This window comes from Hyperolius riggenbachi, chromosome 3 (assembly GCF_040937935.1).
Source record: "Hyperolius riggenbachi isolate aHypRig1 chromosome 3, aHypRig1.pri, whole genome shotgun sequence".
Taxonomy (NCBI): domain Eukaryota; kingdom Metazoa; phylum Chordata; class Amphibia; order Anura; family Hyperoliidae; genus Hyperolius; species Hyperolius riggenbachi.
This window is the reverse complement of record NC_090648.1, coordinates 83,979,518-84,004,361: the sequence shown is the minus strand read 5'-3', so window position 1 is coordinate 84,004,361 and position 24,844 is coordinate 83,979,518. Positions and strand designations below refer to the sequence as shown.

Here is a 24,844-nt window from a genome sequence, read left to right as displayed (position 1 = left end):
AGAAAGGAGGAGAGGGCATGGAGGGGTTCGGCTAGGACACTAGGGTTGAGCGGACTTAAATCTCGCTGCCATCGACCAGGTGGGAGGGCGGGTGGTGCCTTCTGTGAGGAGGCTAAAGGTGAGAAGGTGATGGTCTCTAAGGGCTGGACCGGTGTGATGTCAAGGTCTGTAACAGTGGTGGATTTAGTGAGTATCAGGTCAAGAGTGTGACCTGCAGTGTTGGTGGGGGTGTTGGTGTGTTGTACTAGGCCAAGGGAGTTGGCCGTAGTGAGTAGCCGGGTCACGTCTGAGTTGTTGTGTTCATCATTGGGAATGTTGAAATCCCCAAGGATGGTGGAGAGGTCACCATTTGCCTGGCAGTCCTGCTAATCTCTTCAGCTGCAGTAGTGGCTGAATCACAAACCTGAAACAAGCACGCAACGAATCCAGTCTGACTTCAGAGCACCTGATCTGCATGCTTGTTCAGGGGCTGTAGCTGAAAGTATTTGAGACACAGGATCAGAAGGAGTCAGGCAATTGGTATTATTTTAAAAGGGAAAAAGTCATATGCTTCTCAGTTTAGGTTCCCTTTAACTTGCTGCTGACCGGCTAACGCCAATGGGCAGTAATATTCAATGCGAATATTACTGGCGGTCCTGGGGCTGCCATGGCGGCAGCCCCAGGACCGCCTAACGCGGCGTCAAGTCCTGGGGCTCTTTTTTGCAGGAGATCGCGTGCAGGCTGTGCGCGCATCTCCTGCTCGGGGGGCGGAGCTCCGCCTCCTTTTCAGTCTCCGAGCGGCTATTGCCACTCGGGTGACTGTTAGACAGCGAAACCGATGTCTTCACACATAGTACAGCGCTGCGATCAGTGATCAGTGTGACACGGCTGTCACCCTGGGGGACAAGAGAGCGATCGGCTCTCATAGGCAGAAGCCTATGACCAGGGATGCTCATCCGGATTTCGGATATCCGGGTAAGCCGGATATCCTAACTTTTTTCAGCTATCCGATTCGGATTCTGGATTTTTTTTTAAATACGGAAAGCTATCTGCAGATAGTTTCACCCATGATCCAGATATCCACGGATTTCCCAGATATCCGGATCCGATTACTACTAGTTCAGTGGCAAAAATAAACCACCACCCTCACATTTGGGTTAGAATTTGTAGGATGTCAAAAGCCAGCTCACATACATTGGCCAGGAATCGAACCCAGGTCACCTGCTTGGAAGGCAGCTGTGCTCACCATTATACCACCAAAGCCTGCCTAGCATGAAGCCTAGCATGAAGCCTAGCATGAAGCCTAGCATGAAGCCTAGCATGAAGCCTAGCATGAAGCCTAGCATGAAGCTTAGCATGAAGCCTAGGCAGTGGAAGTGTGCTGGGCCCATAACGCAGAGGTTGATGGATCAAAACCATCCTCTGCTAGACATGATATTTTTGCATCTCGCTTTATAGCATAGGCAAAATGGTTTCCATAGCCCTGTAAAAGAAAGTATAATAAGGGCCCTGCCGTAACATAGATATTACGGTAGCTAAGACTACTCCTGGGTCTTTCTTTTAATTGAAGAGATGAGTGAACTGTGACACACACTTAAAAAAAACAAAACAAAAAAAAACATCAAATAGTGAAGCTTCCCCATATTGGAGCATTGGATTTGGTAAAGTTTTAAGCCAATGGGCCTGATTCACAAAGCGGTGCTAACAGTTAGCACCCTGGTGAAAAGCCCTTTATCACGCCTAAACTCTGTGTAGGCATGATAAGTTTAGGTGTGATAAGTTTTTAGGCGTGATAAGTTTAAGCACCAACTGGGTTAGCACCGCAGTGCACAGCTGATCAAAAGTTTTGCGCTAGCAAAGTCTGGTGCACTTTGCATAGAGTTTAATGGCGCTGCTTTGCGTGCGGGACTTTGCATGCGATCTAAACTTATCTAAACTTAGCATGCCTAAACTTATCATGCCTAAACTTATCATGCCTAAACTGAGTTTAGGCATGATAAAAATTGTTATCACGCCTAAAGTCTCTAACTGGGTTAGCACCGCTTTGTGAATCGAGCCCAATGTGTTGTAAGACACAAGTAAGCTTTAGGTTAGCAGGAATGGTTGCAGGGCCACCTAGATTTTCATACTTCCCAATCCCACCCTTACCCTGGAATCTTCCAGACTTCAAATTGCTGTCCTTTGCTGTGTGTGTTACACCAGCATCATCCATGGGGGGCACATGATCTTTCTGAAGTCATTTTTCTCTTGGGTATATCTCAATAGTACATGCTAGGCCGCTTCATGCTAGGCTTCATGCTAAGCTTCATGCTAAGCTTCATGCTAGGCTTCATGCTAGGCTTCATGCTAGGCTTCATGCTAAGCTTCATGCTAGGCTTCATGCTAGGCTTCATGCTAAGCTTCATGCTAGGCTTCATGCTAGGCTTCATGCTAGGCTTCATGCTAGGCTTCATGCTAGGCTTCATGCTAGGCTTCATGCTAGGCTTCATGCTAGGCTTCATGCTAGGCAGGCTTTGGTGGTATAATGGTGAGCACAGCACCTTCCAAGCAGGTGACCTGGGTTCGATTCCTGGCCAATGTATGTGAGCTGACTTTTGACATCCTACAAATTCTAACGAGAGAGAGATGTGGTGGTATTGTTTTTTAGCTTCTAAATTGGTTAAATGGTGTTTTAAAGACCATTTCCAGTTTGTAATCCGGAGTATGCGCGCTCTCCCACAGGAAGATGTAGCCGGCACGCGCGGGCAGAAGGTGCCCAAGCGGATATACTGCACATGTGCGCATAGTCAATTACTTAATTTATTTAAGACTGAGGTATTCTTTAAATAGGAGCTGCTAGGCATAGTGTCTCCGAAAAACAACAACACATATATACAGTGAGATGCTAAAGTTTGGGCACCTCTGTTAATCGTCAAGATTTTCCTGTATAAATCCTTGGGTGTTACAATAAAAAATAAATATATTATATAGGAGACACACACAGTGATATTTGAGAAGTGAAATTAAGTTTATTGGATTTACAGAAAGTGCGCAATAATTGTTTAAACAAAATTAGGCAAGTGCATAAATTTTGGCACCACAAAAAAGTAAAATGAAATCAATATTTAGTAAATCCTCCTTTTGCAGAAATTACAGCCTCTAAATGCTTCCTGTAGATTGCAATGAGGGTCTGGATTCTGGTTGAAGGTATTTTGGACCATTCCTCTTTACAAAACATCTCTAGTTAATTCAGGTTTGATGGCCTCTGAGCATGGATAGCGCTCTTTAACTCACACCACAGATTTTCAATTATATTCAGGTCTGGGGACTGAGGTGGCCATTTCAGAACATTGTACTTGTTCCTCTGCATGAATGCTTTAGTGGATTTTGAGCAGTGTTAAGGGTCGTTGTCTTGTTGAAAGATCCAACCCCGGCACAGCTTCAGATTTGTCACTGATTCCTGGACATTGGTCTCTAGAATCTGCTGATTCTGAGTGGAATCCATGCATCCCTCAACTTTGACAAGATTCCTAGTCCTTGCACTGGCCACACAGTGACAGCCCTACAGCATGATCACCATATTTAACTGTAGGTTGCAGGTGTTTTTCTTGGAACGCTGTGTTCTTTTTCCTCCATGCATATCGCCCCTTATTATGCCCAAATGACTCAATTTTAGTTTCATCAGGAAGCTGGCTTGTCCAAATGTGCTTTAGCATACCTCAAGTGGCACTGTTTGTGCTGTGGGCAGAGAAAAGGCTTCCTCTGCATCACTCTCACATACAGCATCTCCTTATGTAAAGTGCGCCGAATAGTTGAAGGATGCACAGTGACTCCATCTGCAGCAAGATGATGTTTATATAAACCTTTAGCGTTAATCAATACATCCCACCACCACAAGCACCATAAGATTAAATGCGCTTACCAAATTGTAACAGACCTTAATTACAGGGTCTGCAACATGGCATCATAAGGTCAGCGGTCAGTATCTTCCCCAGCTGGCCTCCTCTCCACACATGCGAAAATCACCAACGATTCACAGGCTCTCACAAGCTATGATTCCCCAAAGTGTGCATCCAAAGGTCAATTTTCCATACTCATCCTTCTTGACCTGTCATCAGCATTTGATACGGTTGACCACACCTTACTCTTACAAATACTTTCAAATGTAGGAATAAAGGACGTTGCTCTCACATGGTTATCTTCCTACCTCTCTGGAAGGTCCTTCACAGTCTCCTGCTCAGATCAGATCTCTTCTCCTCATGCTTTGTCTGTCGGGGTTCCTCAAGGCTCTGTCCTTGGTCCCCTCCTCTTTTCCATCCATCTACATGCACGGTCTTGGTGACTTAATCAACTCATATTCGACTCTTCTCTCTCTTTTATTCCTCATCTTAACTCCATAACCAGCTCCTGCCATCTCCAACTCAAAAATATATATCACATCCGTCCCTTTCTCACTCAAGACACAACCAAAATGTTAATACATGCTCTTATAATTTCTCGCCAGGACTACTGCAACGTACTACTTTGTGGACTACCTTCTAACAAACTGGCCCCGCTCCAGTCGGTACTGAACTCAGCTGCTCGTCTCATTCATCTTTCTTCTCGATCTTCCTCGGCTGACCCTCTCTGTCAAGCTCTTCACTGGCTGCCAATTAACCAGAGGATCCAGTTCAAACTCCTAACCCTAACCTACAAAGCTCTCCACAATCTCTCTCCCCAGTACATATCATCACTCATTTCCAGATACAAACCCAATCGCAATCTCAGATCTGCACACAATCTTCTGTTGTCCTCCTCTAGAATCACCTCTTCACATTCCCGCTTACAAGATTTTGCACGCGCTTCACCCCTTCTCTGGAATCCCCTCCCACAACACATCCGTCACTCGCCAACCTTTGTTAATTTTAAACGCTCTCTAAAAACTCATTTGTTCCGACAAGCATATGCGCTACCCTAGGCCACTTCCCTTTATCCTAAGACCAAATTGCACTCCTACTAGGTATCCTAAAACACACTGCCTTTATATATTTTATCGTATACTACCCCTCCTCTTGTTTCCCCCCATTCCCTTTAGATTGTAAGCTCGCAAGGGCAGGGCTCTCTCCCCCTTTTGTGTCTTGGAAATCATTATACATTTTATTCATCATGTTACTTTTATCACTGTCATTACCAATTCTGTATTTTGTATTCTGTATTCTGTATGCTCTATGCTGTATGCTGTATCATTTTTTGTATTTTGTCACTAATTATGTATCTTGTATATTAGTGTACACCATTGTCTGTATTGTGTACCCTATGTTTGTTTCTTACTTTGTACAGCGCCACGGAATATGTTGGCGCTTTATAAATCAATAATAATAATAATAATAATGAAAGACAATAGTATACTCATCTGAGCGTATCATTCTTGTATTTCATGTAAAAAAAGTTAAAAACAAATCAATAAAAATCACTCACATCAGGGTCCTTGTGACAGGGACCCAATGCAGTATACTGCGTATAAATATCACAGGACGCCGTCCAGCCACACATCCGCCTCGCCCGACCAGTTTCACTGCTATAGTTTCCTCAGGGGCCTTGTGAGAGCCTGTGAATCATTGCTGATTTTCGCATGTGTGGAGAGGAGGCCAGCTGGGGAAGATACTGACCACTGACCTTATGATGCCATGTTGCAGACCCTGTAATTAAGGTCTGTTACAATTTGGTAAGCGCATTTAATCTTAAGGTGCTTGTGGTGGTGGATGTATTGATTAGCGCTGAAGGTTTATATAGACATTTGATGAAGACGCTACACTGAAGTGTTGGACTTTGTCTGCTGATCAATTAATTATTGATTTGTGTTTATTATGGTTGTGCTGATATATTTTATATTGTAGCAAGATTATGTTGTAGGTCTTTGGTGCTGGTCTGTAGGTTGACTCTGACTGTTCTCACCATTCGCCGCTTTTGTCTATCCGAGATTTTTCTTGGTCTGCCACTTTGAGCCTTAACTTGAACTGAAGTATTTAAAGGATCATGAAGGGCACACTATCAAGAAATCGGTCGGGTGCTTGACACTGAGATATAGGCTGTATCTCCAGCAAGACAGTAGACAATTGTATCAGCACACCGATGTATCAATAGTTCACGCTCTTTTATTGAGCCATGCGTTCCCACAATGGTAAAGACCGACAATTGTTTCGGGGGCCGCACAGGGTCCCCCCCCGAAACAATTGTCGGTCTTTACCATTGTGGGAATGCATGGCTCAATAAAAGAGCGTGAACTATTATTATTATTATTATTTATTGAATTTCCATTTCCTCAATATGTTCCTAACTGTGGAACTGAGCCTGTGGACTTCCATTTCCTCAATATGTTCCTAACTGTGGAAACAAACAGCTGAAATATCTGAGACAGCTTTCTGTATCCTTCCCCTAAGCCATGATGGTGAACAATCTTGTCTTCAGGTCATTTGAGAGTTGTTTTGAAATTCCCATGCTGCTACTCTTCAGAGAAAATTAAAAGAGGAGGGAAACTTACAATTGACCACCTTAAATACTCTTTCTCATAATTGGATTCACCTGTGTATGTAGCTCAGAGGTCACTGAGCTTACCAAGCCAATTTGAGTTCTAAAAATTAGTTCTAAAAGTTTTGGAATCAATAAAAGGACAACAGTGCCCAATTTATGCACCTGCCTAATTTTATTTAAACAACTATTGCACACTTTCTGTAAATCCAATAAACTTCATTTCACTTCTTAAATATCACTGCATGTCTCCTATATGATATACAGTATTTAACTGACATTTTTTATCGTAACAACCAACAATTTATACTGGAAGATCATGACAATTAACAAGGTTGGTCAAACTTTCACATCCTATTGTAAGTAGATAAATACTTGCAGTGCTTACATAACATATGCATTGCACTGTCCATGTTTTGTTTTGCAGCTATACATATATAGCAAATAAAGTGATTTCTATTCCTGAGAGGTTCCATTTTAAGATGACTGTGTCTGAAGCCAATTCTGATGTCATTTCCTCCCTTACTGTTTGCCCACCTCTTTCTTATTTACCATGCATTAGCACTCCCTCTTCCCAGCCCTCAGAAACTCCCACCAAGCTATATAGCAGGAAGTGGATTCTGATTCATCATCGTTGTCCGACTCTGCAGAGCGTGTTTATTTCTGAGGACAGAATGGCAAAAACTGCTAGAGATGGTGAGTGATTTTCCCAGCTTACTGGAATCCTCTCTGCGTGTACGTTTTTGCAGCAGTGACATAGCCAAGACTGCACATGTTTTCATCCTCCTCTTCATTACACATTACTTTTCATGCACACTTAGGGGTGCCACCCATCTGACTGGCTCGACCGGTAAATCTACTAAAAAGACGGCGCCGGTATAAAACTCTCTCCGGCGTGTCATCTCACGGAAAATTAGCCTCAGGACTCTATCTGAGTAACCTGGAGACAGATCTCCCTCCTCTCTTCTTGTATTGGCTGGCCAGGCACTGCCAGCCAATCACCAGTGAGGATTCTGGAAAAGAAGGAGGAGCCGAGCAGACGGAGAGTCTGAGCTGGCCTTCCCTGAGCAGGGTTAGGGTCCTTTCACATGAGCAGTTGATAGGCAGTGAAAAGCCTGTCGAACTCTCACAACTGCTTGCTGTTGCCTTGTAAATGCTCGCTGCTGCTCGGTAACTGCTTGGTGAGCACACAGCTCAACTGCCCATGTGAAAGGGCCCTTAGTCCTGTGAATTGTCCTCCTGGTCTGTCTGACAGTCACAGTCTGTGTGGAGAAACTCAGCCCCCCATACCATCCCTCTCATTCTCCACACTTCTATGGACTGTATATCTATATCCTCCCTTAATCCCACAATTCCCCCCCCCATATTAATGTTTTGTTTTGCATTGGCAATGCTAAATGTAATCAGTCCTGCCAATAAAACTTTCTGGATTCGGATTTGGAACGGAAGAGCTCAGCTGAGAAGGCAGAGGCATGTCTTCAGCAGAGCTAGCACATAATTAACCATTTCAGCCCGCGGGTATTTTTCACCTTATACATCAGAGCAATTTTCACCTCCCATTCATTCGCCAATAACTTTATCACTACTAATCACAATGAATTGATCTCTACCTTGTTTTTTCCGCCACCAATTAGGCTTTCTTTGGGTGGTACATTTTGCTAAAAATTATTTTTTTCTAAATGCATTTTACTATTTACTAAATTCACTATTTCTCATTTTTCGTCCATTATAGCGTTAAAATAATACATGCTACCATGATTAAAACCTGTTTGTTGTGTAGGTGGAACTCCGCTCATAAACTCCGTCCACCAACAGTGCAGGAAAAGCAGGCTGTTCAGACCCCAAGTCCAGCAATGTAGAAAGTGGATTCCGCACGATGTTGGTAGAATCAAACTTACTTTATTAAATCACGTACATGACAGGCTAAAATCCATCACCACATGCTGACATGTTTCGGACGTTATAAGCCCTTAATCATAGCAGGTGATGCTATGATTAAGGGCGTGTAACGTCCGAAACATGTCAGCATGTGGTGATGCATTTTAGCCTGTCATGTACATGATTTAATAAGTAAGTTTGATTCTACCAACAGTGTGCGGAATCCACTTTCTACAGTACATGATTAAAACCTATGTATTTTATTTGCCCATTTGTCCCGGTTATTACACCATTTAAATGATGTCCCTATCACAATGTATGGGGCAAATATTTTATTTGGAAATAAAGGTGCATTTTTTTCAGTTTTGCATTGATCACTATTTACAAGCTTATAATTTTTAAAAAATGCTCGTAATATACCCTCTTTACATGCATATTAAAAAGTTCAGACCCTTAGGTAACTATTTGTTTTTTGGGGGTTTTTTTCATTGTAATTTTTTTTTTCATTAAAAAATTTATTTGGGTAATTTTTGGTGTGGGAAGTAAACAGTTAATTTTAAATGTAGTAACGTGTGTTTATTTTATTTAAAAAAATGTATGTAGATGTAGTTTTACTATTTGGCCACAAGATGGCCACAGTGATTTATTTTTTTTAATTTTTAGTCCTAGAAGCGAGCTCTCGCTTCCAGGAAGTATAAGGACGGGAAACTTGTTTTTCTCTCATAATGACCGCGGCCTCTGAAAAGAAGCTGTCGGTCTTTCTACCGTGGACTTAGATCAATGAATGGGAACGATTCACTATGGGAACTATGCACGGGAGCGCGCCGCAGCACAGCAGCAGCCGTCTGGATGTGACAATCATGTCCAGGCGGCATAAATGGTTAAAGTGTACCTGTAGGAAAAAAGTGCCCCTAGAGGGAACTTACTTCGGGAGGGAAAAGCCTCTGGATGTTATGGAGGCTTCCCCCATCCTCCGCAGTAGAGGGGATCCAGCGCTGGCAGCCTCCAAGATCTCCTTGTTGGCATGTGCGCATGCGCACTAGTTGCTTCCCGCTCAGGTTCAGGCAGAAATAGGCAAGCCTGATTGGGTCAGATCTACAGTAGAGCAGACCTGATCGGGCCTGGCTATTTTTGCCAGAGTCGAAGTGGAAAGCTGCTACTGCATGCAGCGGCACCTGGTTCCCAGCACAGTATCAGGCTGGCTGGGGAGGACGGAGGAAGCAGAATTAGGATTCAGAGGCTTTCCCTTCCCGAGATAAGTACCAACCGGGGCAATTTTTTTCCCTTACCGGTGTCCTTTTAACTATTTAACATTTTTGTTTATTTTTGTAATTTTTCTTGTGCTATTTTTGAAAAAGGGCTGTAACAAACCCCTCCCATTTTTAGGCAAAACCCTCCAGGCCACACCCCAAAGACATTACTTTCTCAGTCAAAAGGTGGCAACCCTATGCACGCTGAATCCTCAGAGGCCTGGTGCACACCAAAACCCGCTAGCAGATCCGCAGAATGCTAGCAGATTTTGAAACGCTTTTTCTTATTTTTCTGTAGCGTTTCACCAAGCATTTTGCGGTTTTGGGAAGCGTTTTTTGTGTAGTAGATTTCATATATTGTTACAGTAAAGCTGTTACTGAACAGCTTCTGTAACAAAAACGCCTGCAAACCGCTCTGAACTGCCGTTTTTCAGAGCGGTTTGCGTTTTTCCTATACTTAACATTGGAGGCAGAAACACCTTCGCAATCCCAAAAATGCCTTACCCCGGGAGTATGCGTTTCAGCAAAACGCCTCCCGCTCTGGTGTAAACCACCCCATTGAGATAGCGTATCCGCAGCCGCAAGCGGCTGCAAAAATGCCAAAAAACCCGGTGTGCACCAGCCCTTAGGCCTCGTTCACATCAGGGACGTTTCTGTACGCTTTTCACAGTGCATTGCCCTGTGCATTCTGCAAGGTATTGATTTTTCAATGTAATTAAATATGCCTGGTTCACATCTATGCGCTGCGCTGAGCTGCATTACAAAAAAGTGGGGTTGCATGCATTTCTGTGCGTTGAGCTGTAAAGCGCACATCAATGCAAGTGAATGGGTGTGCTTTTTTTAGCGCATACAAGCGCGTAGAAGCGAATGCATTTTTTACCCCAAATTGGGAAAAAATACATATACATATGAAAACGAAGCTTTATTGACAACTGCTATTGCTATAATAAGAAAAACGGACTTAAAAAAAGCGCAGTGCAATGCACTAAATCGCGCACAAACGCATGCATTTTTTAACAGGGGCTTTTACACGTTTCTCAGCGCAACAGATGTGAACGAGACCTTAGGCCCCGTTTACACTTAACCAGTTGCTCTCAGTTATAACTTAACAATATAATAAAGTGTAGAGTTGTGTGACAGCATGAGTAGTTACTGGATAATGATAGACAGACCAAACAATGTGTCATGTCACAACTCCTCAGCACACTTATATTGTTCCAGTTTGTCATGGGCATACAGTATCTGTGTAAAATAGCTTCTATGTCAAACACTACAATTGCTCCCGCCTCCAGCAGAGAGCCTCTTTCAATGCATTCTAATGCTAGCTACACACCATACAATTCTAATACCAACATGTTCGATCTGAATTTCAATGGTTTTGCTGCTTTTTTTTCATAGAAGTGAACAGAATTTCATCAGACAAATTGATTTGAAAAACGTTTACACACTCCCCAAAATGCTAGGGCCGTACAAGTACCCCACAAGTGACCCAATTTTGGAAAGTAGACACCCCAAGGTATTCACTGAAGTGCATTGTAAGTCCGTGGCAGATTTATTTATTTATTTTTTTGTCACAAGTTAGCAGAAATGGAAACTTTTTTTTTTTTGTCACAAAGTGTCATTTTCCGCTAACTTGTGACAAAAAAATAAAATCTTTTATGAACTCGCCATACTCCTCAGCAAATACCTTGGTGTGTCTTCTTTCCAAAATGGGGTAATTTGTTGAGTATTTATACTAATCCTGGCATTCTAGCACCTCAAGAAACATGACAGGTGCTCAGAAAAGTCAGAGCTGCTTCAAACTGCGCAAATTCACTTTTGTGTACTGTAGTTTGTAGACGCTATAAATTTTACCCAAGTACACACTTATAGGATTTTTTTTTATCAAAGACATGTAGCACAATAAATTTGGACAAACGTGTATAGAAATTTTACTTTATTTGAAAAATTTGACCACAGAAAGTTAAAAATAGAGTTTTTTTGACAAAATTACTGTCTTTTTTGATGTATATAATAAAAACAAAAACTGACCAAGCAATAAACCGTTAAAACTGTGCAGTGGTGAATTGTACAGAAATGGCCTGGTCTTTAGGGGGGGGGGTGCAGTGGCGAAGATAGAGATTATGGGGCCCTATAGTGAATCTTTTGTGGGGCCATCAGATGTAGGCACTCTTGAGCGGCGCCCCTACCCTATGGATTTAAGTTAATTGGGTAATCAACATTCTTATGCCATCTACACTGCATATAGTCCATGGACACTGAGACAAAGGGTAAATGAAAACAAGAAAGTTAGTAGTGAATACATCATCAATTACCATTGGGCCCCCTCTGCTCCATTGCCCCATAGCAGCTGATATGGCTGCTATGGCTTTTGCTACACCCCTGGGGCAGTGCATGTTCCTTAAAGAGAACCTGAACTGAAAATAAAAATAACCATACACAGGTCATACTTACCTCCATTTTAAAAATGGCCATTACCCCATAACAGCTTCCAGGTCAGCACACTGTTAAACTGTAATCGCCCACTTGAGCCATAAGAGGAACTGTCACAAACAAAAAAAAATTTAAAACACATACAAATAAGTATATTTCTCCCAGAGTAAAAAAGCCATAATTTACTTTTCTCCCATGTTGCTGTCACAGTAGGTAGTAGAAATCTGACATTACCTACAGGTTTTGGGCTAGTCAATCTCTTCATGGGGGAATTCTCAGCATGGTCTTTATTATTTATAAAGACATTCCCTAAAAATGATTAATACAAAGATGCTGGCCAGCCTCGATGCTCGCTACACACTATTTTGGCAGTTGGATGGAGCAACTGCCATTCACTGAGTGCTTTTAAAACTAACGAAATCCCTGAGAACCCCCTTATGAGAAGATGGGCTAGTCCAAAATCTGTCGGTAATGTCAATTTCTACTACTAACTGTAAGTGACAGCAACATAGGAGAAAAGTAATTTATGGCTCATGTTACTCTGGAAGAAATGTACTTCCTATTTGTATGTGTTTTAAATTTTAAGATTTTTAAGACAGTTCCTCTCAGAGAAACATGGACATTACCTTGCACATTCAGTTGTAACTGACAGCTGCTAATATATAACTGACAGCAACTGGTACATTTCAGTTCTGACAAAATATTGTCAGAACTGGAAGGGAACACTGTAAGAAGAAAATGGTGAGCTTCTGAGAGGAACTGACAGTGAGGTATGTTTGTAATATTCATTTGCAGCTACGTCATGTGTTTATTTTCAATAATTTTTCCCGCTTCAGGTTCCCTTTAACCACTTAAAGAGACTCTGAAGCGAGAATAAATCTCGCTTCAGAGCTCATAGTTAGCAGGGGCATGTGTGCCCCTGCTAAACCGCTGCCATCGCGCCGCTAAAGGGGGGTCCCTTCACCCCCAAACCCACCCCCGCAATAGTTAGTCGTAGAGTTGGTCGTGATTTATGTCTTCCTGGAGGCAGGGCTAACGGCTGCAGCCCTGCCTCCAGTCGCGTCTATCAGACGTGCATCGCCGCCTCTCCCCCGCCCCTCTCAGTGAAGGAAGACTGGGAGGGGCGGGGGAGAGGCAGAGATACGCGCTGACAGACACCAGGAAGCGCTCCCCCGCTGCACCGAGGGGGTGAAGGGACCCCCGTTAAGCCGCAGGATAGCGGCGTTTTAGCAGGGGCACACATGCCCCTGCTATCTATGAGGTCTGAAGCGAGATTTATTCTCGCTTCAGACTCTCTTTAAGGACTGCAGTCATAAAACTCCATAAAGAGAAACTCCAACCAAGAATTTAACTTTATCCCAATCAGTAGCTGATACCCCCTTTTACATGAGAAATCTATTGCTTTTCACAAACAGACCATCAGGGGGCGCTGTATGACTGATATTGTGGTGAAACCCCTCCCACAAGAAGCTCTGAGGACTGCGGTACTTTTGTAACAAGGTTCACAGACAGGAAATAGCTGTTTACAGCTGTCTCCAACGGCCAAAACAGCTAGCAGCAGCTACATAACCTGCCCACAGTAAAAATGTCACCATGTAATACATGTCAGAATGTAAATCGGGGAGAGGAAAGATTTTACAATGAGCAAACACTGACTAAATCATTTATACATAATTATTGTAAATATGAAGCACTTTTTTTATTGCACTATTTTCACTGGACACTTTTTTTTCATTCAGACCACTGCAGCTTTAACGGTTTATTGCTCGGTCATACAACCTACCACCTAAATTATTTTTACCTCCTTTTCTTGTCACTAATACAGCTTTCTTTTGGTGCTATTTAATTGCTGCTGTGATTTTTAGTTTTTATTATATTCATCAAAAAAGACATGAATTTTGTAAAAAAAAAATGTTTTTTTTTAAACTCTCTGTGCTGACATTTTTCAAATAAAGTAAAATTTCTATATACATTTTTGTCCAAATTTATTGTGCTACATGTCTTTGATAAAAAAAAAATCCAATAAATGTATATTTATTGGTTTGGGTAAAAGTTATAGCGTTTACAAACTATGGTGCAAAGGGTGAATTTTCCCATTTTGAAGCATCTCTGACTTTTCTGAGCACCTGTCAGGTTTCATGAGGTGCTAGAATTCCAGGATAGTATAAATACCTCCCAAATTACCCCATTTTGGAAAGAAGACACCCCAAAGTATTCACTAAGAGGCATGGTGAGTTCATAGAAGATTTTATTTTTTGTCACAAGTTAGCGGAAAATGACACTTTGTGACAAAAAAATAAATAAAAAAAAGTTTCCATTTCTTTTAACTTGTGACAAAAAAAATGAAATCTGCCACGGACTCACCATGCCCCTCTCTGAATACTTTGGGATGTCTACTTTTCAAAATGGGGTCATTTGTGGGGTGTGTTTACTGTTCTGGCATTTCGGGGGGGCGGGTGCTAAATTGGAAGCACCCGTGTAAAGTCTAAAGGTGCTCATAGGACTTTGGGCCCCTTAGCGCACCTAGGCTGCAAAAAAAGTGTCACACGTGGTATCGCCGCACTCAGGAGAAATAGTATACTGTGTTTTGGGGTGTATTTTTACACATACCCATGATGGGTGGGAGCAATATCTCTGTAAATGGACAACTGTATGTAAAAAAAAATCAAAAAATTGTCATTTACAGAGAGATTTCTCCCACCCAGCATGGGTATGTGTAAAAATACACCCCAAAACACATTATACAATTTCTCCTGAGTACGGCGATACCAAATGATACCAAATTTTAGTGGCCCAAAACCGTGACGAGTAGTCTGGAAGCTAAATGCCTCAAAATGACTGTTCAGGGGTATAAGCATCTGCAAAATTTGATGACAGGTGGTCTATGAGGAGCCGAATTTTGTGGAACCGGTCATAAGCAGGGTGGCCTTTTAGATGACAGGTTGTATTTGTACTGAAGTGCAGGAAGCGCAGGATGTTCTCAAATCGTGACCTGGACATGGCAGCAGAGAACATGGCCATGTGATGTATTGGGTGCGTAGACCAATAAGACCGCAATACATTCTTTTTGACTAGACCCATGTTAAGGAGAAGGCCCCAAAAAATGTTACGTTCCGAAACTTGGAGTGGTTTCCACCGAAAAGGCTGGGCATGGTAGCTTCTTGAATTGGCGGTTGCATACTGTGTGGTATAACGTTTGGTCTCAGCCACAATTAGGTCGTAGAGACCAGCAGTGATCAGAAAAAAAAATTCTGTCACTGCGGTGGGGCGGGTGAGGGTTTGGCTGGGTGATCAGAAGCCTGCAGGGGGCATATTAGGGCCTGATCTGATGGATAGGAGTGCTAGGGGGTGACAGGTGGTGACAGGAGGTGATTGATGGGTATCTCAGGGGGTGATTAAAGGGGAGAATAGATGCAATCAATGCACTGGGAAGGTGATCGGAAGGGGGTCTGAGGGGGATCTGAGGGTTTGGCCAGTGGCGTAGCTAAGAAGCTGTGGGCCCCGATGCAAGTTTTACATGGGGCCCCCCAAGCACTCTATACATAACTAATTGATACGGCGCACCAAAATCTACCAATGGCAACTACAGTGTCAGAGGTGCAAGAAGGGGATGGGTAGCAGTTTGTTAATGATTAACACTATTCAAAGTATCTATAGAAGTGATTATTATGAGCACAGGACCAATAGAGAGCTAATAATGCAGTTGAGGGAGGGCCCTTCAGGGCCCCACTGGCTCAAGGGCCCCGATGCGGTCGCTACCTCTGCAACCCCTATTGCTACGCCCCTGGTTTGGCCGAGTGATCAGGAGCCCACACGGGGCAAATTAGGGCCTGATCTGATGGGTAGGTGTGCTAGGGGGTGACAGGTGGTGACAGGAGGTGATTGATGGGCGTCTCAGGGGGTGATTAGAGGGGAGAATAGATGCAATCAATGCACTGGGGAGGTGATCGGAAGGGGGTCTGAGGGGGATCTGAGGGTTTGGCCGAGTGATCAGGAGCCCACACGGGGCAAATTAGGGCCTGATCTGATGGGTAGGTGTGCTAGGGGGTGACAGGTGGTGACAGGAGGTGATTGATGGGCGTCTCAGGGTGTGATTAGAGGGGGGAACAGATGCAAGCAATGCACTGGGGAGGTGATCAGGGGGGGGGGGGGGGGGTCTGAGGGCGATCTTAGGGTGTGGGCGAGTGATTGGGTGCCCGCAAGGGGCAGATGAGGGTCTGATCTGATGGGAAGCAGTGACAGGTGGTGACAGGGGGTGATTAATGGGTGATCAGTGGGTGATTAGAGGGGAGAATAGATGTAAATAATGCACTGGGGAGGTGATAAAGGGGGTCTGAGGGCAATCTGAGGGTGTGGGCGGGTGTTTGGGTGCCCGCAAGGGGCAGATTAGGGTCTGATCTGATGGGTAGCAGTGACAGGTGGTGACAGGGGGTGACGGGGTGATTGATAGGTGATCAGGGTGTGATTAAAGCAGATAATAGATGCAAGCAATTCACTGGCGAGGTGATCAGGGGGCGGGTCTGAGGGCGATCTGAGCTTGTGGGCGGGTGATTGGGTGCCCGCAAGGGGCAGATGAGGGTCTGATCTGATGGGTATGATGGGTAGCAGCGATAGGGGGTGATTGATGGGTGATTGATGGGTGATCAGTGGCGTGTATCAAAAAAAGGGCGCCTGGAAAAAAGGGCGCGGGGTATAGCCGAAATTTTAAGTTTTAACGCAAAACCATATTTTTCTTTTAAGGGGTTGTAAATGAAAATTAAGTGCTAAATAGGTTAAATAAACGGAAATGAAATGGCAAAATACCGTCTATAACAACAAACGAATTCTGAAAAGAATAACCTAACCCTAAGACCCCCCCTGGTGGTGCCTAACCCTAAGACCCCCCTGGTGGTGCCTAACCCTAACCACCCTCCTGGTGGTGCCTAACCCTAACCACCCCCTGATTGCATATATTATACTGTAACTATACCTAACCCTCCCTGTACCTATCCCTAACCCCTAGACCCCCTTGGTAATGCCTAAACCTAACCATCTCCATCGCACAAACACCCTAAACACATATAAACAATAATATATTTAATCCTTAAAATACTTCTCTACAAAAAACATTAATAAAATAATCTATATATTTGTAATAGAATAAATAGCCTTAAAATAGCCTTAAAATCACGTATACATTATTATAAATAGAGAAAAGTATATATAAATATATACAATACAATAGATATCCTTACAAGCATTAGAAATCTTAAAATAACAGTAACATTAAAAGCGATATTTTAGTAACTATAATCAACGCATTATAAGTGTAAAAACAACCTTAAAATAACAGTAATATTAAAAGCGATATTTTAGTAACTATAATCAACACATTATAAGTGTAAAAACAAAGTTAACCACTTTACCCCCGCGCGTACGTATTTCTCCGCCCCTTTTTCCATCCTTTAAAAACCAGGGACGGAGAAACACGTACTTTCCGCGTTCCCGACGCTGTCCGCGCTCCCGCTCGTAAACACGCCGCCCGCCGCTAGTAAAACCGCCGCCGCCCGCTCGCCCGGAGATCAATGAACGGGAAAATCCATTCCCGTTCGTTGATCTAAGCCCCACAATGACCCGCTGCTCTCCTATGGGCAGCGCGATCATTGTGAGAAGAAACTCACGTGTCCAGCCTCCTTATTCTTCCTCCAAGCTTCCGGAAGGAGGCTTGGAGGTCGCAATAAAGCAAAAAGTTACTGTGGCCATCTTGTGGCCAAATAGTAAACTACACCCTACACATTTTTCACATACAAATAAATGACTTTTACACACAAAATTAACTCATTACCTCCCACACTCCCCATTTTTTTTTTTTTTGTAATTAAAAAAAAATTCAAAAATTTACAATTAAAAAAAATACATAATTAGTTACCTTAGGGACTGAACTTTTTAAATATTTAAGTCAAGAGGGTATAACACTGTTACTTTATAAACTATGGGCTTGTAATTAGGGATGGACGCAAAACTGAAAAAAATGCACCTTTATTTCCAAATGAAATATTGGCGCCAAACATTGTGATAGGGACATAATTTAAACGGTTTTATAACCGGGACAAAAGGGCACATAAATTTCATGGGTTTTAATTACAGTAGCATGCATTATTTAAAAACTATAATGGCCGAAAACTGAAAAATAATTTTTTTTTCCCCACATTTTTCCTATTTTCCCATTAAAACACATTTAGAAAAAAATAATTCTTGGCATAATGTCCCACCTAAAGAAAGCCTAATTGGTGGCGGAAAAAACAAGATATAGTTCATTTCATTGCGATAAGTAATGATAAAGTTATAGACGAATGAATGGAAGGAGCGCTGAAAGGTGAAAATTGCTCTGGTGGTCAGGGGGTAAAACCCCTCAGTGGTGAAGTGGTTAATACCAAAAGCGATGTATTTCTAATACAATAAGGTTGAAAACGGTATTTACGCATTATACATATGAAAACAAATTTTTAAATTATCAAAGAAGTGTAAACGAAAATTTAGTTGTTATACTTTTGTAAGCGAAATTTTTAAACTAAATAATAAGTAAAAACTGATGTAAGCGAAATTTAAAAACGAAAAAATATGTATAACACAAACTCAAAACGAACTTGTAAACGATATTTGTTATAAACCTTATTCTGTAAACGAAATTTTTTTTTAACACGATCCCTGTAACCGCTATTTCTAGGGTGCCCTTTTTTTCCTGTCGGGCGCCGAATAGCCGATATTTTGCATTGCAGTCTATGGTGGCGCCCTTTTTGTCCACTATCCCTGTGCGCCCTTTTTTACTAGCACCGATTGATGGGTGATCAGTGGGTGATTAGAGGGGAGAACAGATGTAAATAATGCACTGGGGAGGTGATCTGAGGGCGGGTCTGCGGGCAATCTGAGGGTGTGGGCGGGTAATTGGGTGCCCGCAAGGGGCAGATTAGGGTCTGATCTAATGGGTGGCAGTGACAGGTGGTGACAGGGAGTGATTGAGGGGTGATTGACAGGTGATCAGTGGGTGATTACAGGGGAGGATAGATGTACACAGTACACAGGGAGGGGGGGGGGTCTGGGGAGGATCTGAGGGTGTGTGTGTGTGTGGGGGGGGTGATCAGGAGCCCCCAGGGGGCAGTTTAGGACCTAATCGAAAAAATAGCGTTGACTGACAGATAGTGACAGGGAGTGATTGATGGGTGATTAGGGGGGTGCAAACAAGGGTCTGAGGGGGTGATCGGGGGGGGGGGGGGGTCTGAGGGGTGCTGTGGGTGATCAGGGGGCAGGATCAGTGTGCTTGGGTGCAGACTACATGAGCTGCCTCCTGCCCTGGTGGCCCCTTGATCACTGGGACCACCAGGGCAGGAGGCAGCTTGTATAATACGCTTTGTATACATTACAAAGCGTATTATACGCTTACTATGCGACAGATCAGGGGTTAACGACCCACTGGCGCTTCCAAACGGAGCCTTTTGCCGGCAGATGCGCGCGCATCCCAGCGCGCGATCTCTGGCCAGCTAGTTCCCCAAAGAGCCACTGCCGATCGGCGTTACGCGGTCCTGGGGGTGCCACTTTGTCGCCGCCCGTCAAGTGGTTTAAGAGAAACCGTGACCAAGAATTTAACTTCATCCCAGTCAGTAGCTGATACCTCCTTTTACATGAGAAATCTTTTCCTTTTCATAAACGGGTCATAAGTCGGCTCTGTATGGCTGATATTGTGGTTAAACCCCTCCCACAGGAAACTGTGAGGACCATGGTCCTGGCAGTTTCCTGTCTGTGAACCTGGTTGCATTTGTGGGAAATGGCTGTTTACAGCTGTTTCCAACTGCCAATAAAAGCAAGCAGCAGCTACTTCCAGTCAGGCCCGCCATCAGGGGGGTACAACTGTGACTTCCGTCACGGGCCCAGGCCGGGCTCAGGGCCCGCAGCCTCGCCCCCCCCCCCCTGCCAGGCATTAACCTGCTGTCTCTTCTGGCCCCCCCTCCCCCAGCGGCCGTCGCTGTTAATACCTTAGCAGCGGCCGCTCTCCCCTCTCCGGCGCCTGTACTTTCCAGCAGCATCTCTCGGCTGCTGTGTGTGATGATGTGGCAGGAAGCATGGCTCGGTTCCCATAGTAACGGCGATACGCATCGCCGTTACAAGAAGCCGCTGCCCTGCTTCCTGCCGCATCATCACACACAGCAGCCGAGAGATCCTGCTGGAAAGTACAGGCGCCGGAGAGGGGAGAGCGGCCGCTGTGAAGGTAACCACAGCGGTGGGGACGAGCGGGGGGCACCACCTACCCATACTGGGGAACTACACTGGGGCACTATACTAGCTATACTGGGGCGCTATACTGGGGCACTGTACTGGCTATACTGGGGCACTGTACTGGCTATACTGGGGCACTATACTAGCTATACTGGGGCACAATAGTGGGGGCAACTATACTAGCTATACTTGGGCACTATACTTGCTATACTGGGGCACTATACTAGCTATACTGGGGCACTATACTAACTATACTGGGGCACTATACTGGCTATACTGGGGCACTACACTGGCTATACTGGGGCACAATACTGGGGGCAACTATACTAGCTATACTGGGGCACTATACTGGCACTATACTAGCTATACTGGGGCACTATACTAGCTATACTGGGGCACTATACTAGCTATACTGGGGCACTATACTAACTATACTGGGGCACTATACTGGCTATACTGGGGCACTATACTGGGGCTCTATACTGGCTATACTGGGGCACTATACTGGCTATACTGGGGCACTATACTGGCTATACTGGGGCACTATACTGGGGCACTATACTGGCTATACTGGGGCACTGTACTGGCTATACTGGGGCACTATACTAGCTATACTGGGGCACAATAGTGGGGGCAACTATACTAGCTATACTGGCTATACTGGGGCACTATACTGGCTATACTGGGGCACTATACTAGCTATACTGGGGCACTATACTGGCTATACTGGGGCATTATACTGGCTATACTGGGGCACAATACTGGGGGCAACTATACTAGCTGTACTGAGGCACTATACTGGCACTATACTAGCTATACTGGGGCACTATATTAGCTATACTGGGGCACTATACTAGCTATACTGGGGCACTATACTAACTATACTGGGGCACTATATTGGCTATACTGGGGCACTATACTGGGGCTCTATACTGGCTATACTGGGGCACTATACTGGGGCACTATACTGGCTATACTGGGGCACTATACTGGCTATACTGGGGCACTATACTGGGGCACTATACTGGCTATACTGGGGCACTATACTAGCTATAACTGGGCACTATACTAGCTATACTGGGCACTATACTAGCTATACTGGGCACTATACTAGCTATACTGGGGCACTATACTGGCTATACTGGGGCACTATACTGGCTATACTGGGGCACTGTACTGGCTATACTGGGGCACTGTACTGGCTATACTGGGGCACTATACTGGCTATACTGGGGCACTGTACTGGGCGTGCACAGCAGTCTGTAGGGGGGCCCAGGCTTGATGTTGTGTGAGGGGCCCCGAAATTTCTGATGGCGGCCCTGCTTCCAGTAACATCACCTGCCAGCAGTAAAAATGTCCCCATGCGATAAATGTCAGAATGTAAATCAGGGAGAGGAAAGATTTTACAATGGGCAAACACTGACTAAATCATTTATACATAATTATTGTAAAACTAAAGCACTTTTTTTTATTACATTATTTTCACTGGAGTTCCTTTAGATTTCAGGCACGCTGCTCTCGGAGCAGTGCTTTTCAGCGCTGCTAGCTTTGGGCGCAGCCAGCGCCGCCATAGACTGTAATGGGAATCAGTCTATAGCGGCGCTCAGTGAGGAAGGTCGGCTCCGTCAGAAGACGGAGCCGAAGTTGTTTAAAAAACACAATAATTCGGCCTCCAGCAATCGCTGGAAGCCGAATTATTTCATTCCCCCACTATCCATGGCGGCCTGGAGGGGGAATAGTAATTAAAACGCCCTGGACTTGTGCAGAAGCAGGACCAGCCATTTAACAGCTGGATCCTGCGCCCAAGTCTACCAGCGCCGTATTCAAATGTACGCCGCTGCTCTACAGTATGTGAGCTTTGGAAAGTCAGAGCGACTTGTAACGGACGCTCGCCATCTGGTGGTCATTTTACGGTAAGACAGCTTGTCAGTTGAGAGCTGAGTGGATCATAGAGGGGTCCTCCAGGAAACCAGAGCGTCTTTATTTTTTTTCTGGGGTGATAGAGGCAGCCTGTCGTGCACAGAGAGCTGCTTTTCCGCCGGATGTAACGGTTGAGTGGGACTGCTGCAGCAGTTAGGAACAGGTATGATTGCTGCACGGTGTGTGTTGGGATGATAGCAGGGGGGTGGTCACTATGGGGACTGGCTCTGTTACTGGCTGGCATTATTATGGGGTGGGAGGACTGGCTCTGTTACTGGCTGGCTGCTTGCGCTGTTAGAGTGCTACTATGCTGGCATTATTATGGGATGGGAAGGCTCAGGACAGTACAGGACTTTATTACAACCAATGGTGACACTCACGCCAAAAGTCTTGATTTGGAAACAATGAGAAGAGGCTGAGACCATTTTGACCAGCAAAGCTGTTTACTCCACAGGAGCTGGTGTGCAGCTGAGCTGTGCTGAAAGTCTGAATGGAGCTAATCCTATTCAGAAGGACAGATCAAGTCACCTCTGTAAATTAATCCTTCAGCTGCCTGCCATGACAGAGAGTTACTGGTAAACAAGATGTTAAAGAAAACCTGTACTGAAAAAAGTTCCCCTGGGAGGTACTCACCTCAGTAAGGGTAAGCCTCTGGACCCTATCGAGGCTTCCCGTCCTCCTGTGTCCCACGGCGGTCTCGCTGCAGCCCCCATAACGCACAGGCGACAAATCCGACAGCCTGTGCAATATTTACCATTCCAGGCTCCAGCGGGGGCGCTGTTGCGGCTCTTCTGATGGAGATAGGTGAAAATAGCCGATCTCTGTCAGGTCAGCTCTACTGCGCAGGCGCCAGGAGACTTGTGCCTGCGCAGTAGAGCTGCCGGACGGAGATCGTCTATTTTCGCCTATCTCCGTGGGAAGAGCGGATACTGCTCTGGAGCCTGGGAGGTAAATATTTACATCGCTGCCGCTCCGAGAGGATTTTCTCTGCCGCCGTGGGACCGAGGAGGACGGGGGAAGCCTCAATAGGATCCGAAGGCTTCCCCCACCAGAGGTGAGTACCCCCCAGGGGAGTTTTTTTCATTACAGATTTTCTTTAAAGGGGTTCTGTGGAATGATAAAAAGAAAGAAACGGACACTTACCTAGAGCTTCTATCGGCACCCTGTAGCTGTCATGTTCCGCGCTGTCCTCCTACGATCCTGTGTTCCCCGCCGCAGGTCCCGGTGTAATTCTTCTAGCGTGACTGCGGCCACACGTGCTCACTCCTGCTTGCGTCTCTGGCAGCTTACTGTGCAGGCGCAGTAGGAGAAAACCTCGTACTGCACCTGTGCAGTAAGCTACCGGAGATGCGAGCGGGAGCGCGCATTATTCGTCTTGTTAGACGAATAATTGACCGGTGCTGGCGGGGAACGGAAGATCGTAGGAGGACGGTGCGGTTCATGACAGCTACAGGGGGCCGATAGAAGCCCCAGGTAAGTTTTTTTTTTTTTTTTTTTTTTTTTTATCATTGCACAGAACCCCTTTAAAGATATGTTGGCTTCCATGAAAGCAGGAAGTAGACACACTGCAATCTGCCGTTCAGCCACGATCAGCCCCAGTAACGGGCTCAGTTGGTCTTCTTCCTATGAGCCATGCAGCCCCGATAGGATTAGTGACAATGCATTGTCACTTGTCTTTGGGGGTGACATGCTCAGCGATTGGGTACAGCAGACCACAGAGAGAAGTCTCAATAGGATCTTGAGGCTTCCCTCTCTTTAGGTAAGTATCTGCATTTTGTGTACCTGAGCTTCGGTTCAGGTACACTTTAAAGGTTATTATGCTGTTGCGTATCAGGGGCGGAGACAATGCAAAATGGGGGGAGGAGGAGCCCCTATTGTGATACAGTGTGGAGGTAAGTAATAGTAACAGTCCTCCAATTAGAACAGTAATAGGAACACTGGAGGTAAGTAATAAGAAAACCCCATTCCATAACTCCTAACGCTGTCAGTCTTGTTGCAATAGTTTTCTACTCCAATCATTCCAGCTGCTTTCCCACACTTTGCATGTCTCATTCACATGATGTGCTGTGCGGTCAGTCTTGGTGCACCGTGCAGAGTGTACGATCCACGTGGCAACACGGGAGCCGTAGACTTTTGTGTCGCCATTCACATTACAGCTGTGCGTTATGATGTAACGTGTCTGGGTACATTCTATAGTACTGCGCACACGTTTCCTGATGGTCTACTGTGTACAGCTGCGCTTTTACGCACCACAGCGCGCATTGCGTGCAATGGAGGACGTTTGTACGTGCGTTTTGTAGTTTGAATGAGCCCTAAAGCTTACATTGCTTACCTCTTCTTTGCCATTCCCCCTCCTTTTTCACCAGCACAGCCCCATCAGACCTTTGGCTACAGGTCTTTCACCCCATTTCACACCCCCTAACACTGCCAGTCTCATTGCATAATCTTTCCAATTGTTTCAGCCTCTTTCCCACACTCTGGACGTTTCTCTCCCCAAGGCTCACCATACCTACCAGGGCTGTGTAGTCGGTACAAACCCGACTCCGACTCCTCAGTTTAGGATTCCACCGACTCCTCGACTCTGACTCCTCTAATTTGCATATTACAATCTTGTTGATTGAAAGTATGTAACATGAAAATCGTCTCTT

At 44.8% G+C, this 24,844-nt stretch overlaps 1 protein-coding gene across 3 annotated transcripts in view; it reads left to right on the top strand.

The window, feature by feature from the left end:
• Nucleotides 1–7,054: 7,054 nt before the first annotated feature.
• UBL5 (ubiquitin like 5) overlaps nt 7,055–24,844 on the top strand; it is a 34,312-nt gene continuing 16,522 nt past the window's right edge. Inside the window, exon 1 of one of the 3 annotated variants that reach the window (XM_068274448.1) lies at nt 7,055–7,161. In XM_068274448.1, the coding sequence (XP_068130549.1) occupies nt 7,140–7,161 (22 nt within the window). In that variant the 5' untranslated portion in view covers nt 7,055–7,139. Of the gene's footprint in view, nt 7,162–22,253; nt 22,360–22,495; nt 22,772–24,844 lie in introns of those variants that run through there. The other 2 variants (XM_068274449.1, XM_068274450.1) reach the window with 2 other exon arrangements.